We start from the raw sequence: 16,199 nt of genomic DNA on the forward strand, positions 1-16,199 counted from the left end.
AGGTTTGATTTACAATTCTGAAAGGGACCCAATAGGTAAAGAATAGATATTTCTGCATGATAGACTCCAGTTCATGAATGTAATTCCTCGCCCAGGACTGATATAACAGCCTGCAAATTAGTAAAACTTGAACATCAGACCCAGAGCATCCTCTGCATTTAACAAAATGTGTGCGCCACATAAATAGAACAAATGGACAAAAGTAGTTCGGCTGTGCTTTTCTGCAGCTACAAAGTAGCTCTAAGCTCCTATTAAGTCCCCTTTGGTTTCTTCCCAGCACAAAGGAATAAAAGGCTGGTTCCTCTATTACTGTTTCTTATGGACTATAGAAATCTATGGCACCATGACCTAGCGCACATATTGACACCAATGAAGGAAAGAGAACACACTGAAGTGCTTAGATGCGCTTTCAATTACCGTGCAGCACATTTTTTGTTCCCCGACATGTCATTTTACATCTCCAACTCTATAAATGAACTTCATTCTTGGCAAAAAGAGACCCATTCTGTGCCTTGAAAAAACGTATTCAGACCCTTGGCCAATTCTCCCATTCAATTAAATAACAAATCCTACGCTTACATTTTGTTCTCTGAGATATTAATATGCAATGAAACTTCAAATTAGTATTTCAATAAGCAAAAAGGAAGGAGAATGTGCCCAGTCAAAGCCCCGTTCCCCATCCAGCGGAGAGTCTGCGGCACTATTTGAAAATTAAGGTGCACAAGTGTCATCCAGCTAACAATGAGAGCGGAAAATTCCCGCTGAGCAGGGTGCAAAGCTGGTACATAGTCACCCCCAGAGACGGAAAGCGTTTATGGCGACACTAGTGTTGACTGCAGGCGCTGGCGCATACAGAGAACTCTGTTATTTGCTCAGAATATGTCCCTGGGTGCCAGCTTAAAAGAAAAGAAAAAGAACCTTTCCTGGATAATATGTGAAATAGGAAGCATGGCATTAGGTAGCAAGCCATTCTGCAGAAGATACCAACAGGCAAGCCTCACAGTCTCTGAATGGCTACTAAGTACTGTCGGGCATAAGAAAGGGAATTAAAGGGGTAGTTTACCTTTAACTATGTTATAGCTATAGAATGAGTAATTTTCAGCAACTTTTCAATTTGTCTTGCTTTTTGATTTTTTTTATAGTTTAATTATTTGCCTTCTTCTTCTGACTGTTTCCAGCTTTCAAATGGGGGTCACTGACCCTGGATGCCAAAAAGACAGTTCCTTTGTGAGGCTACAATTTTTTTTTTATTGTTACATTTTATTGCTATCTTTCCATTCAGACCTCACCTATGCACATTCCAGTCTCTCGCTCATGCCGCTGCTTGGTTGCTATGGTAATGTGGACCCTAGCAACCAGATAACTGCTGATTTAAACTTTGAGGGCAGGTTGCAAAGGTTAGGGTTGTTTTCTCTGGGAAATGACACTTGCGAGGGGACATACAAGTACAAGTACATTAGAGGGGATTATAGGCAGTTGGGGGATGTTCTTTTTTCCCATAAAAACAATCAGCGCACCAGAGGTCACCCCTATAGATTAGAGGAACGGAGCTTCCATTTGAAGCAGCGTAGGGGGTTTTTCACGGTGAGGGCAGTGAGGCTGTGGAATGCCCTTCCTAGTGATGTGGTAATGGCAGATTCTGTTAATGCCTTTAAGAGGGGCCTGGATGAGTTCTTGAACAAGCAGAATATCCAAGGCTATTGTGATACTAATATCTACAGTTAGTATTACTGGTTGTATATATATAGTTTATGTATGTGAGTGTATAGATAGGTAAGAGTGTGTATATATACGTGCACTGGGGTTCGTTTTGAGGGGTTGAAAATTATGGACTTTGGTCTTATTCAACCCAGATTAACTATGTAAGTAACTATGGTGCTAAAAATTTAAATATTTCCCTATATAGAACTGACTTGAGCAAGGTTTTGTCACGGTTCTATATTCTATTATGGCAATGTACCCCTGACCCATTAGCTAAGATAAAAAGGAAATGGCAAAGTGATATGCCAGATCTTAAGGATGAAATGTGGGACCATGCCCTAGAGCAGTGATCCCCAACCAGTGGCCCTTCAGCAACATGTTGCTCACAAATCCCTTGTTGCTCCTTGTGACCTCAAAATGGGTTCTTATCATTTACAGCCCATATTTGGCACCTCAGAAACTTTTTCATGCTTGTGTTGCTCCCCAACTCTTTTTACATTTGAATGTGACTCATGGGTAAAAAAGGTTGGGGATCCCTGCCCTAGATCAAGTCCCATAAATAACAATATCAGTCAGAGACAGGTTTATTCAAATTAAATGTATTAATCGGGCCTACTTAACGCCCCAAAGACTGGCCAAGCTGTACCCCCAAATGTCAGATTTATGCCCCAAATGTGACTCGGCAGTGGGCTCTTTCTTTCAAGTGTTAATGAAACATTGTCCTTTTCCAATATTCTTTCTCTGAAGGTTTGCTTTCTGGGGGTGCTGTAGGACTTGGGGATATCACCTTACCAACGACTGTGCTACTTGTAATTATTACTCACAGCTAGTAATCACAGTGACTTTCCCGCCATAGGTTAGAATATAAGTCGCTTCGACTAATCACCTGCACGGATTAGTCGCCGCAACTTTCCAAAAAGTTGCAGCTACTAATTGCCATGTGTGTCTTCGCTCTAACGTAGTGTTGGACCCAAGGCTAAGGGGCTGATTTACTAACCCACGAATCCGACCCGAATTGGAAAAGTTCCGACTTGAAAACGAACATTTTGCGACTTTTTCGTATGTTTTGCGATTTTTTCGGATTCTTTACGAATTTTTCGTTACCAATACGATTTTTGCGTAAAAACGCGAGTTTTTCGTATCCATTACGAAAGTTGCGTAAAAAGTTGCGCATTTTTCGTAGCGTTAAAACTTACGCGAAAAGTTGCGCATTTTTCGTAATGGATACGAAAAACTCGCGTTTTTACGCAAAAATCGTATTGGTAACGAAAAATTCGTAAAGAATCCGAAAAAATCGCAAAATATACGAAAAAATCGCAAAATACCGATCATTACGAAAAAAAACGCAATCGGACTCATTTCGACCCGTTCGTGGGTAAGTAAATCAGCCCCTAAGTGTGCAATCTTAATGAACATGCTCGCATAAGCCTTATACATCTCCCCTTCCTTCTCACTCTTTTCTCTCTTTACTGTTGCTGTTAAAATGTTAACCTTTAAATAAAAGCTTATAAAAAAAATCCCTATATATTGTGACATATTTATATATTTTTTTGTACACTGCAGCACAAAAAATAAAACCCTAAAAGGCTGTACCATAAAGCTGGTCATACATGGTAAGATCCGTTCACTTGGCAAGGTCACCAAGCAAGTGGATCTTCTCCCAATATCCCCACCTACAGGCGGGCAATATCATGCTAATTTGGCCCTTTAGCCTGCGGCCAAACAATCGAATTAGAATGGCGGGTATAGGCACCGGCAGTTTGGGGACCGCATCAACAAGCCAATGTCCCCTGATCCAACAAGCCAGTCCTTGATCTGACGGAAAAATCAAACCTGCCTGGATGGAAGGCCCGTCGTTTGTGCCCATACACGGGCAGATAAGCTGCCGAATTGGTCTAAAGGACTGATATCTGCAGCTAAAATGGGCCTGTGTATGGCCACCTTAAGGGTAAATATATAGGGATAGCATTAAGTACGCTCACCCCAAAAACAATAATACCTCTTAGTTGTACAATGGGGTGACAGAGGTAACAGAGAACCCTGGCTATGTCCTTGTTTAAAGCCATTAGACCTGACGGTGTCTGTGTTATTGCACACATGTACTGAGCTAGAAGCTCAATTAGTACAATTACTATAATAACATTATAGAGCCCTGTATGATGGGTTTAACCCCTTACTGTCAAGCCTTTTTCATGGAAACTTTATTCAGACAGTTTTAGGCTGCTAATACCAGGTTTTCAGCTCAACAGTTCTCACTGAAGGTCAGTCAGTTGGTGTTTTGTTCTTGTTCTTTCTTACCTTCCCGTACTGCCCGTACCAAATGCAGGACCTTATATGCGCCCGTGTCAGTACAGGCAGATAAGAATGATTTGTGTTTTGTCCTGTGCTTCCCTGCGTGGAATGCAACTTTAAAACCATGAATATAGCAGAATTTTTTTTTCTTTTTTTAGAAAAGTTTACTTCAGTTATAATTTGTTTGGGTTTAGATTCCTTTTACTACATCCCCTACAATATAAAGGACTAATGGATATACTGGTGGTTATTTGCACAGCAGAAAGCAGTGTGAAAAGTGCAAAAACAAAGGCAGCAATTTGCCATTATTTGCACTTTGCACGCTATATTCTGCTATTAAAGGATGCCCGCAGGCCTCTGTGCTCTGTTTTGCAGTGCGGGCCCTTGACTAGAGTGCTGCAGCGTTAGGGAGTGCTCCATCCAAGAGAGAGCAGGTGAGGGGAGGCACATTGGCATTCTGCCCCTGGAGGGAGTGGTAGGAGGTATGTTGAGAAATACTTTCATTTTATTGTGTGGTTTGTTAAATGCTAAGTAAAGAGCCCAGGAAACAGAGGAAATAGAAACGATATCACTGGTTACTAACGTACCCTTCCGCTGATGCTGCAGTGACCCCAACAGGCACATGGATTTCAGCATTTCCGTTGTGTACATCTCTAGGCAGCACTGCAGCTGGATGTAAAGTCTGCAGATTTCTGGGTGGATCTCCCCGTCTTCTGGTCTAAAAGAAACAGGCGCCACATTGTTATACATTTCCAGCAGTGAATGAATTACCTTCTATATTATACTAATGCTACAGCAAGTGTAAGGAAAGGATGGATAAAATATGTAGTAGACTGCTTAAGCTTCCATTTAGCCATGTCCCAATACTGGGTTCTCTCAATATGTGAGTTCACAAGTGTAACATTTTATAGTAATCAGTAATCATTATAAAAATCACAACACAAGGCTTCACAAATACAATGGCAATATAACCACAATATCTCCCAATACTCGCATCTAATACTGTAGTTGGATAGAAAGTGCTTTAAACAGATAACAGAACAATATTAACCACTAGATGGCGCTCTAAACTTTCTGAAGCTGCCATGCAAAAGAATATCAGTGTTTTCCCCCCCAATTCTAAAGGTTTTCAGTTGTTTCATGTAACAAATGAACTGTAAAAGGAAACAGAGCAGAGAGGAAAGCGTTATGGAGCCTTACATGCATCAAGTCTAAATGTAGGTGCCACGGAGCCACTGGGGGCCGTGTCCTAAATAATCCCAATTATTTCTAGTGCAAAGGTTTCTCTATACTAGAAGTTGAAGAAGTTGAAGAAGGTGCAGTTTTGCCTATTGATCAGAGGGGCGGTAGCACCAGGGTTTTCCTGTGTCAGTAGGTGCACTTGTGCTTATCAATAAATGTTCCTATATGTGTTTTGTGTTCATAAATGAGCCCCTTTGTGTTTACGCATATGTGTAATGTAAAGGTTTAAAAGTGGCTTTATTAGCAAGAGCTTGAACGACAGACAGAGAAAAATGGCAGTTTAATTTAATGCACTAAATCGGGCTTTTTACTGGTAACCCAATCTTTTGTACCAGTGGCATGTATATTAAAGGGGAACTGTAACTGTGACAAAACCCTAGCTATAGTAAATATTGATTACACTGCACACAAATGGCCATTATTGTGTTATTTTATTGCAACAAGTTCATGCTGAGACTCAAAGCAGGATCAGATGTTATGGGATCCCCTATGCAGAAACCTGATATGCAGAAAATCTGAATTAAGAGAAGACCATCTCCCACACAACCTATTTAAAAGAAATAATTATAGTTTTTAACAAAATAAATGTCCTTTTTTTCTCTGGAATAGTAACACAGTGCCTTGTACTTGCTGATAACTCTGCATGAATCCATATTGGAGGCAAAACAATCCTACTGGGTTTATTTCATTCAGACTGCCTGTTCCATAGATGCTGTACTTGTAGCAGGGGAAAATGGTTCATTTGGGCATTATGCACATGTCGGATTTTCACCAATGCACCATATGACACAAGGGGCAGTTCCGATGTTATTATAGTTATTATATTATTATAGTAACTCCACATGACAAGCAGAAGGACAGTCTGTTTTGCTCCTAATATTTCCCTTTCCATAGAATACCCCATAGGCTAAAGCTCACCCAAGCTCAACCCCTATTACTATACATGAAGAACACCAAGTCCTCTGTTACACCAGCAGGTTTGTTGCAGCTACTTGCAAGGCTTGACTCCTACTATTCCTTATGGAGCAGTGCCCAACTGGCTAAGCTGGAATCTCAGGGAAACCCGGGTCAGATAACTCCTCTGTGTCAGCTTCTATTTACCCTTAAAATAAAAACCCAAGTCAAGTAAGTCCCAGTTAAACCATTAGCGCAAATGTTAGATGTCTGTTCTGCATAACTTGAGACATCAAAGCGTTTGGGAAACTGGCACAGCCTTCTCCGTGGTAACATTTTTGCATAAAAATGTGAATTTTCGACCCAGTCAGCAATATTATTTTTTAGAAGCTTTGCATAAATATTAATGTTTCATTGTTAACGAAAGGCTTAAACCGGTCTCGGGAGTCACGCCGCAGAGCCCCCCACCAGCCAAGGGAGATCAAAGGACTCATGAACATTCTGCTAACACTTTATGAAGCACAAATAGGATGAAAGCATTACAGCTCCGAACTGTAGCACCCTGTAGCACCCGTATCTGTAGGCAACACCCTCCCACAGCGAGGAAATCAAAGTCAGATAATAAACGCACAAAGGAAAATGGGACCAACGCATTGGCCTGACCCTTCGGTTAGCTAAAGGAATGTTCCGGGGGATTCCATGCAAAAGGCGACCTTATTGGCAGCACCAACGTAATGAGAAAGGAAGAGAAAGTTCCTTCATTTGTATAATATATTTATTACAAGTCAAAACTTGCTTTAAGACTTGCTTTAAATAATAACAACAATGATTCCAATTCCTTTGCTTAGCGGCATTAGCACAGGCAGTAGGGCTTATTTATGTCCACAAATGCAGTGAGCAAAGTGCAATAATTTTGAGAGCGATCACCATATTTTTTCACTGCGTTTTTCCCCAGAATACCAGCATTATTAAGGACACAAATGGGCGATTCTCTTGACGCAATTGCACTGCACCCACCACAGCTGCATCCAACTCGCCAAAATGAATGCAAATGTGTGCGCTTTGTCACAAAGCGTGTGCAATTGCACCAAATATTTTCTACACCTGCCAACGTTTCTGCCATTTGCTAATGTCATATCCAGTGATCGGAGCGTGAGTGCCATATGTGCCATATTCTCCTGGCTCAACTGCGCTGTGTGATTGACACGGTGTGAAGGGAACCCTGGAGCTGCTGCCTGGTCTGGAAGTGAAGGTAATGCCAAGGTGCCCTTGTGTCAGTAGAGGCAGCAGCACCTGATTACTTTCAGTTTTTGAATCTGTTTTGACTTTGATTTGGGTTTGCTGCATTGGGTCACCCTCTGTGATGCTGCACCTTGCATTTATTTGTATATATATATTCTTTGCATTTGGGCATGTATTCTCTAAGTAAATACTGTTGTGGGGTAGATGCTATAACCAAATGGCTGATACACCAATAACTTCTAACTTCTAACTTTTAAATCTGTTTCCTATTTCATGAGCTAAGGGAGCAGAGAAATTATTGGTCCTCCAAGGGGAACCTGACATGAAAAAAGTCAACAGCTAATGCAGAAAGTAATAAATTACTAGAATAAAAAGGCCACTTACAATGACCCAAGACACAAGTACTAGAGGGATGACCCAACTTCTCATTCAGCGAGTACCCTTGTGCTACCCTACCCAGCGAGTACCCTTGTGCTACCCTACCCAGCGAGTACCCTTGTGCTACCCTACCCAGCAAGTACCCTTGTGCTACCCTACCCAGCGAGTACCCTTGTGCTACCCTACCCAGCGAGTACCCTTGTGCTACCCTACCCAGCGAGTACCCTTGTGCTACCCTACCCAGCGAGTACCCTTGTGCTACCCTACCCAGCGAGTACCCTTGTGCTACCCTACCCAGCGAGTACCCTTGTGCTACCCTACCCAGCGAGTACCCTTGTGCTACCATACCCAGCGAGTACCCCTGTGCTACCCTACCCAGCGAGTACCCTTGTGCTACCATACCCAGCGAGTACCCTTGTGCTCCCCTACCCAGCGAGTACCCTTGTGCTCCCCTACCCAGCGAGTACCCTTGTGCTCCCCTACCCAGCGAGTACCCTTGTGCTACCCTACCCAGCGAGTACCCCTGTGCTACCCTACCCAGCAAGTACCCCTGTGCTACCCTACCCAGAGAGTACCCTTGTGCTACCCTACCCACCGAGTACCCCTGTGCTACCCTACCCAGCGAGTACCCCTGTGCTACCCTACCCAGCGAGTACCCCTGTGCTACCCTACCCAGCGAGTACCCTTGTGCTACCCTACCCAGCGAGTACCCTTGTGCTACCCTACCCAGCGAGTACCCTTGTGCTACCCTACCCAGCGAGTACCACTGTGCTACCCTACCCAGCGAGTACCCCTGTGCTACCCTACCCAGAGAGTACCCCTGTGCTACCCTACCCAGCGAGTACCCTTGTGCTACCATACCCAGCGAGTACCCTTGTGCTACCATACCCAGCGAGTACCCTTGTGCTCCCCTACCCAGCGAGTACCCTTGTGCTCCCCTACCCAGCGAGTACCCTTGTGCTACCCTACCCAGCGAGTACCCCTGTGCTACCCTACCCAGAGAGTACCCTTGTGCTACCCTACCCACCGAGTACCCCTGTGCTACCCTACCCAGCGAGTACCCCTGTGCTACCCTACCCAGCGAGTACCCCTGTGCTACCCTACCCAGCGAGTACCCCTGTGCTACCCTACCCAGCGAGTACCCCTGTGCTACCCTACCCAGCGAGTACCCCTGTGCTACCCTACCCACCGAGTACCCCTGTGCTACCCTACCCAGCGAGTACCCCTGTGCTACCCTACCCAGCGAGTACCCCTGTGCTACCCTATCCAGCGAGTACCCCTGTGCTATCCTACCCAGCGAGTACCCCTGTGCTACCCTACCCAGCGAGTACCCCTGTGCTACCCTACCCAGCGAGTACCCCTGTGCTACCCTACCCAGCGAGTACCCTTGTGCTACCATACCCAGCGAGTACCCCTGTGCTACCCTATCCAGCGAGTACCCCTGTGCTACCCTACCCAGCGAGTACCCTTGTGCTACCCTACCCAGCGAGTACCCTTGTGCTACCCTACCCAGCGAGTACCACTGTGCTACCCTACCCAGCGAGTACCCCTGTGCTACCCTACCCAGAGAGTACCCCTGTGCTACCCTACCCAGAGAGTACCCCTGTGCTACCCTACCCAGAGAGTACCCCTGTGCTACCCTACCCAGCGAGTACCACTGTGCTACCCTACCCAGCGAGTACCCCTGTGCTACCCTACCCAGAGAGTACCCCTGTGCTACCCTACCCAGAGAGTACCCCTGTGCTACCCTACCCAGAGAGTACCCCTGTGCTACCCTACCCAGCGAGTACCACTGTGCTACCCTACCCAGAGAGTACCCCTGTGCTACCCTACCCAGCGAGTACCACTGTGCTACCCTACCCAGCGAGTACCCCTGTGCTACCCTACCCAGAGAGTACCCCTGTGCTACCCTACCCAGAGAGTACCCCTGTGCTACCCTACCCAGCGAGTACCCTTGTGTAAAAAATGACCCCTAATTTCTTTCGCAAATATTTACTTTACATGTTTTGGCGGTGGGGGGACTGACCGGGCTTTCTCCCTAGACATCAATATTCTACTTTAGCAGAGGTGAGTAGCAGTGCAGAATTGTCAGTATCCACAAGTGACACTGAGCAGACCCTCTGTGCCCAGTATAAGGTACACGTTGCACTTACTGTATATTTTATTGTTAGAGAAACTGCCAAAGCCTGTCAGGTTTGCCTTGACCCAAACGTCAGGTATTTTCATTTGTGCACTGCTGGGATATCACACATTTGTGGCTTATGCTATGAGAAATCAATATGGAAAGCTGATGGCTTGATGGCGGGTTTCCTATGAACGCTGCTCTCTGCTAATTCTGCATTTTCTTAGGAAGGTAATTCTCCCGGCTTACGTAGGAGGATTCTACTTATATTTTATCTAGTGCGCTCCAGTGATTACATACCACTTAAAATGTGGATTCGTTTTCAGAGCCGCCGGTTCATTCTCTGCAGCCAGTGATCAATTACAAGATTTCTACTCGGAGTGTTTAGTCTCCTATTCAATATGCTATTACCTTGTCTCTATATATCTTCTAAATGGAGCTTGGGGAAACAGCCTTAATACTTACTGAGTAAACTGCTCCACAGGCTCCTTCCATTTCATTTCCCTGCTCTACTTGTGTGTTATTTCTTTTCTTTTTTTGTAGGACGATGGCACAGTCCTGTTTTGGGTGCTTTAAACTCAAACTGTTTTTAGTGACCCAAAAAATGTGGCGTCAAAGTGCCCAAACCAGCCCCCACTGGCTTATATCCCATTGGCTTGAAATGTGCTTCTGCCAGAGCTTGTGTGGTGGTAACTGCCCGAAACAGCTCTGTTACTGTCAATTTCATTAGTAACTGTCATCCTACTGCAGGTTTCAGGGGATTCTGTCATGATTTTTATGGGGTACTTTTTATTTCTAAATTACACTGTTTACATAGCAAATAATTCACTCTACCATAACATTTTATTCTTAAACCAACAAATGTATTTTTTAGCTGTAATATTGGTGTGTAGGCGCCATCTCAGTGCATTGTGCCTGAGTCTGAGCTTTCAGAAGGAGCCAGCGCTACACATTAGAACTGCTTTCAGCTAACCTATTATTTCTCCTACTCCCATGTAACTGGAGGAGTCCCAAGCCAGACTTGGATTTCTTAGTGCAATTCTCGTGTTTACTGGGAGCTGCTATCTTGCTCCCTTCCCATTGATCTGCTGATCGGCTTCTGGGGGGGGGATATCACTCCAACTTGCAGCGCAGCAGTAAAGTGTCACTTTATTAGAGCACAGGTCACATGGCTGTGGCACCCAGGGAAATGAAGAATATGGCTAGCCCCATGTGAAATTTCAAAATTAAATATAAGAAAAACTGTTTGTGTTTTTGCAAATGGATTTCAGTAAAGAAGTTCTCTGCTGGAGAAGCTCTATTAACTGATGTGTTTTGAAAAAAACATGTTTTCCCGTGACAGTATTCCTTTCACATCAAATCAAGTCTAATTTTATTGTCATCTCATCTGCATGTAAACATAATTTTTTCAGGCCCAAACAATACCAAACACATTACACCCATAACACACACACTACGGCAACGAAGTGCCAATTCAGTAGCAATACACAGAGCAAAGCACAATGTGCAAATCTCACACCAGCATTTTCATTTTCCAGTTTTTCAATATATCAACAAATTCACAATTTCACTAAAGATTTGTAATTCTATTTTGTTTGTTTTTTGCACAATAAAAGCTCTTTCTATTGAGGTTGTGTATTACTGTGCAAATAACCAATCACTTTTTCTATGAAGATTTTCATTCATCCAGTTCATGGTATATCTAGTATAAATAAATCTAAAGCAACTGGATTTGTTTGGTACTTTGTTTTACTCCTTTCAAAGTAACTCCACAGCATTCACACCTCTGTGAGTTTCAGATGTCACCTTTCTGAAGAGTTACATAGTGCCATTGTGATTGGATTAGTGGAAGAGTATATATGCTGAGGACTTCCCATTCCAGTCAGTTGAACTGAAGAAGCTGCTCGGATGAGTAGTGAAACGTCTTCAATGATTACCAAACAAGTTCAGTTGCTTTAAATTTATTTATACTAGATAAACCAATCACTTTATTTCCATTTTGCCTTCTATTTTGTGCATATAACAATATATATATATATATATATATATATATATATATATATATATATATATACACTCCATAAATAGCACTCACGGCTTATAAATCAATAAAAACGTTTATTAGTTTTCCATATCGACGCGTTTCGACCCACTAGGGATCGTCATCAGGATGCTCCCTAGTGGGTCGAAACGCGTCGATATGGAAAACTAATAAACGTTTTTATTGATTTATAAGCCGTGAGTGCTATTTATGGAGTGGATGTAAGATTTGATATGCACCCGGCTCTTGCTCCCTGCGTATGGTGAGTGCCGCTAAATCGGACTTTATATATATATATATATATATATATATATATATATATATAAAGAAAATATATGTGTATATAAACAAACAAACAATAGAGCCCCCTTAATTTGCCATTCAGACCTGACAAGGGGCAGATTTACTAAAACTCTCTTTTTTTTATTTTTACATTCGAATAAACTCTTTCCATGAATGTCTTACATTTACTAAAAAGTTTGAACTGAAAAAGTCAGTGCACGCAAAGTTGCAGAAAAGTTGTGAAAATTCAGAACTTTTTTGAACTGTCGTACAAAAACCAGCGGCAATAATCCGAAGCCTCTAAAGCAGGGGCCCTCAAACTACGGCCCGGGGGCCAGATACATTTACCCTTCCCCCGCTGCGTCCTCACCCCTGGCTACTACCTGCCTGCCTCAGCAAGGTCCTTGGCCCCAGCACATCAAGTTACTGCGTCACACCGGCCGATGCTAATGATGCACCGAGCACCACGCTGAGACAGACAGGTAGTAGCCAAGGGTGAGGACGCAGCAGGGGCCGGGGGGTGCGTAGATTAAGGACTAACTATAGTCCGGCCCCCCAACAGTCTGAGGGGCCATGAACTGGCCCCCTGTATAAAAGTTTGAGGACCCCTGCTCTTAATTATTGAAGCAATAGAAGGATCCTTCAGGGAAGGAAGGGACATCTGCTATAGACTTCTACATGATCTCGGCAAGTTTTAGCCGGCAAATTGTCAGATTTTTAGCTGTTTTGCCGCATAGTAAATCTAGTTATATTTGCAACTTTTTTCTGCAAATTTATCCTGCAAGAATAAATCCGACAGTTAGTAAATGGTCTCCTAAAGGTAATTTATGAAAGCTGTAAAATGAATGCATATGTTGCACAAACCGGTGCCATTCAAACATGTTCCTTGCACATGTGTATAGTTGCTCTCAGCGCCATTGTGCCAATTCTGCCTCTCTTACTGACCGGTGCACCTACTGACTGTGTAACGGGGCATTAAACATGAAGCTGGCATGTATGTGGTTACCATGAAACATACCTTAGAAATATTGCTTGGTGAACTATTTGTAACAAAGAGATGAAAAGTCATACATTTAAAATGGAATTTTGTGGCAGAAATCTGGGGGTGCAAATTTGAACTGGGGATAACATTGGCTAGGAACGGGTGTCGGCAGTGGTATATGGGTGACATGCTGCGGTGGCCAGAGGGGGGTGCGAGCAGCTGGGGGTTAAGTGTGGGCTGGGGGGCAGGTGGGTGTGTGAGAGCCAGTGGGACTAAGGGCACAGGGGCAAATATGCCACCATTTGCCTCCCCAAACTAAAATATCACCCTCCGCCTACTCCCACTATCCTCCAATAGTTGCAGGTTCATGGGGGTCACAAACCGCAGACCTCGTCAGCACTTAAAAGTCCTAAAAGCATCTGGTATATCAGATTAGCATTTCCCAGCTGCATTTCAGCAGTATTATGTTATATATATATATACACACACACACATACAGCTGGTTAGAAGAAAGCCACAGCAACTCTTAGATGCAACATTATCCTTGCCTTTGTTAATGTGATGCAATTTGTAAGGGTTCAGATGAAAAGCCTGAAAGAGTAAAAGCTTTTAAGAGAAATATAATCTGGCGTATTTGCTTGGAACAAAGCAAGTAAAAGCAGTATTATATATCAAAAACACAGAGTAGGCCCATACGTGAGACAAGAGCTCAGTGCCTGGGATCCATAATACTATGTGCTCAGCAGTGCCAAATCATAATCATAATAATAATAATGGGCACATAACTGGGATGAATCCTTTGGAACTCATGAAAGGAGTTCTATCCATCCATTGCTGAAGGATGTGCTAATATGTACATTGTATTCTACAAGTCTGTTAATCAGCTAGCTTCTGGTACATTGTCTCACGTGTCGGTACCAGCAGTGCAGAGACTACAAAGAGACAGACAGACACTTGTCCATCACCTGCTATATTTATGCATCCCTATGCCAACAACATTGGCCACAAATATTTCTATAGATACTTTGACCTCTGCAAGTTCAAAGGACTTTACTGGCTACGCTGCTGGCCTGAAGCCTAGTGGACAAGAAGATTAGAAATGAACAATAACTATAATGTAAATAAGGCAGAGCTCTCATTCACACTAATTATATCCTCCATTGTTTGCACAGAAATAAATAAAGATTTTGGGAATGCCGAGGTACAATACAATGTTTCCATTCCATTATGTCAGTGTTACGCCACTTCCAGCATCCCCGGGGCCTCATCTGACATAAGTGGCCCATAAGGACTGTGAAGGGGCGGTGTGTTTAGTGTCAGCTTAGGACGGGAGCCATGTTCCAAGGCCGCACACCTGGTCTCTCCCGGGGGCTCTGGGAGCTGAGGATCTCCTAGCGACTTGTGGATTCTTGTGGGAACAGAATGAGATGGCTTATTCATCTAAAGGAAATGGAAACCCTTCAAATAAATGTATGTAAAATTGTTCAGAGGGTTCTTATGAGTACTTTTGCAGTTTGCATATTAATATATTAGAAAATTTTCAATAATGAAATTTAAACAACAGCACCATCTGCTGATCAGTTCTCCTAAATGTCCTGAAAGTGTTAAAACTAGAAGAGCAGTGTCTCCTGATGTTGCTCTGCTTAAAAAAGAGTAGGGGCAATTGCGATTAAACATGAGTGGTTTATGCACCTTTGGGTGCCGAATGAAGGAGTCCTAGGAATAGAAACATCCTCCATTCCTGGTACTATATTCCTACTTTCTGCCTACCCCTTCTCTATGCCTTCATACCCCCACAGCTGGCTTACTGGTCCTTGTAACCCGGCGCATAGTCATCCTGTGTGTGCCCCCACCCTGTTGCACCGCCACTGCGCATGTATCAGGTTGTGAGGGGCGAAGGGCTGGCCTGGCACTGTACGGAGGCTCATTTATTAATGCAAGCAAATTACAAAACGCTAAGGACCAGGGACACTATTCCATTCTCATACTCCTGGATGTCTCTGCAGCATTTGATACCATTGCCCATTCTTTGTTTTAAAATACCTCCACATGCTATTAGTGGTTTTCCTTTTCCCAGTTATCACCCTGTCTCTAGGTGCACCTTCAGTGTAGCAGTTTGTAACAAGACCTCCTCTCTGTTGATATCTCTGTTGGGTTGTCACAAATGTCTTAGGGCCTTTTCTCCTCTCTCATTACACTCTCTCTCTACATGACTTCTTACATCCCTTGGATTTTCCTATCACCTTTATGTAGATGACACCATGGTTGGACTGGGGTGTGTGCCCCCCCAGCCCCAGCACACATAGCTCATACCTAAGTGCAATTGGGGGAGGTAGTTGGGATGGGTTGTGGGTCAGTGGGGCCCACCAGGTGTTTTCCCAGTGCCCCACTGGCCCAGTCCCACCTTGGTTGACACACAGATTCTGCCCTGATCTCAAGCATGCTATTCAGGTACAAATCACACAATCCTTTAGCTACTATAAAATATGTCCTTTATTGCAGAAGTCTAAAACAAAATGTCCCGACGTGTTTCGTATTACAAAATATGTCATCTTAGGCACTTTTTAATAGGAAACGTGTCGGGACAACTTTTGCAATAAAGGGCATGCTGTATAGTGGCTAAAGGAGTGAGTACCAGTTTCTGCAATTTGGTTTTACACTACGCCCTCAGCTATGGGTTCGGGGAACTACACCCAGGCCACTACATTTCTTTGGTGAGTGCAGTTTGACATACCTAGTTGGAGGCAGAGGGTCTGGGTTTTTACCCCCGGATAAACTATATCATTGGGTGATCTACCGTTTTTGATAAAGTTCTTTATACGATGAGCCTGGGATTTACACACCCGGCCTACGATTAACTTTACAGTTACATTCCCCCCTTATATTAAACTGAGCCACGTATTGAGATTGGCTGTTATTCAAATCTCACAATGCCTCACTGCTGTAGCATTTTGGCTGCTCGCTCCCTGAAACATGTCCAAGACTGAACCCAGCCTCTACACACAATAGTTGGCAACATCCCC

General features: G+C 43.7%; 1 protein-coding gene across 1 annotated transcript in view; it reads right to left on the reverse strand.

The window, feature by feature from the left end:
• rgs7bp (regulator of G-protein signaling 7 binding protein) overlaps positions 1–16,199 on the reverse strand; it is a 38,312-nt gene that overhangs the window by 9,210 nt on the left and 12,903 nt on the right. The window contains exon 3 of the mRNA XM_002934197.5: positions 4,581–4,711. Within this exon, the coding sequence (XP_002934243.1) occupies positions 4,581–4,711 (131 nt within the window). The remainder of the gene's footprint in view (positions 1–4,580; positions 4,712–16,199) is intronic.

Source organism: Xenopus tropicalis, chromosome 1, assembly GCF_000004195.4.
Source record: "Xenopus tropicalis strain Nigerian chromosome 1, UCB_Xtro_10.0, whole genome shotgun sequence".
NCBI lineage: Eukaryota > Metazoa > Chordata > Amphibia > Anura > Pipidae > Xenopus > Xenopus tropicalis.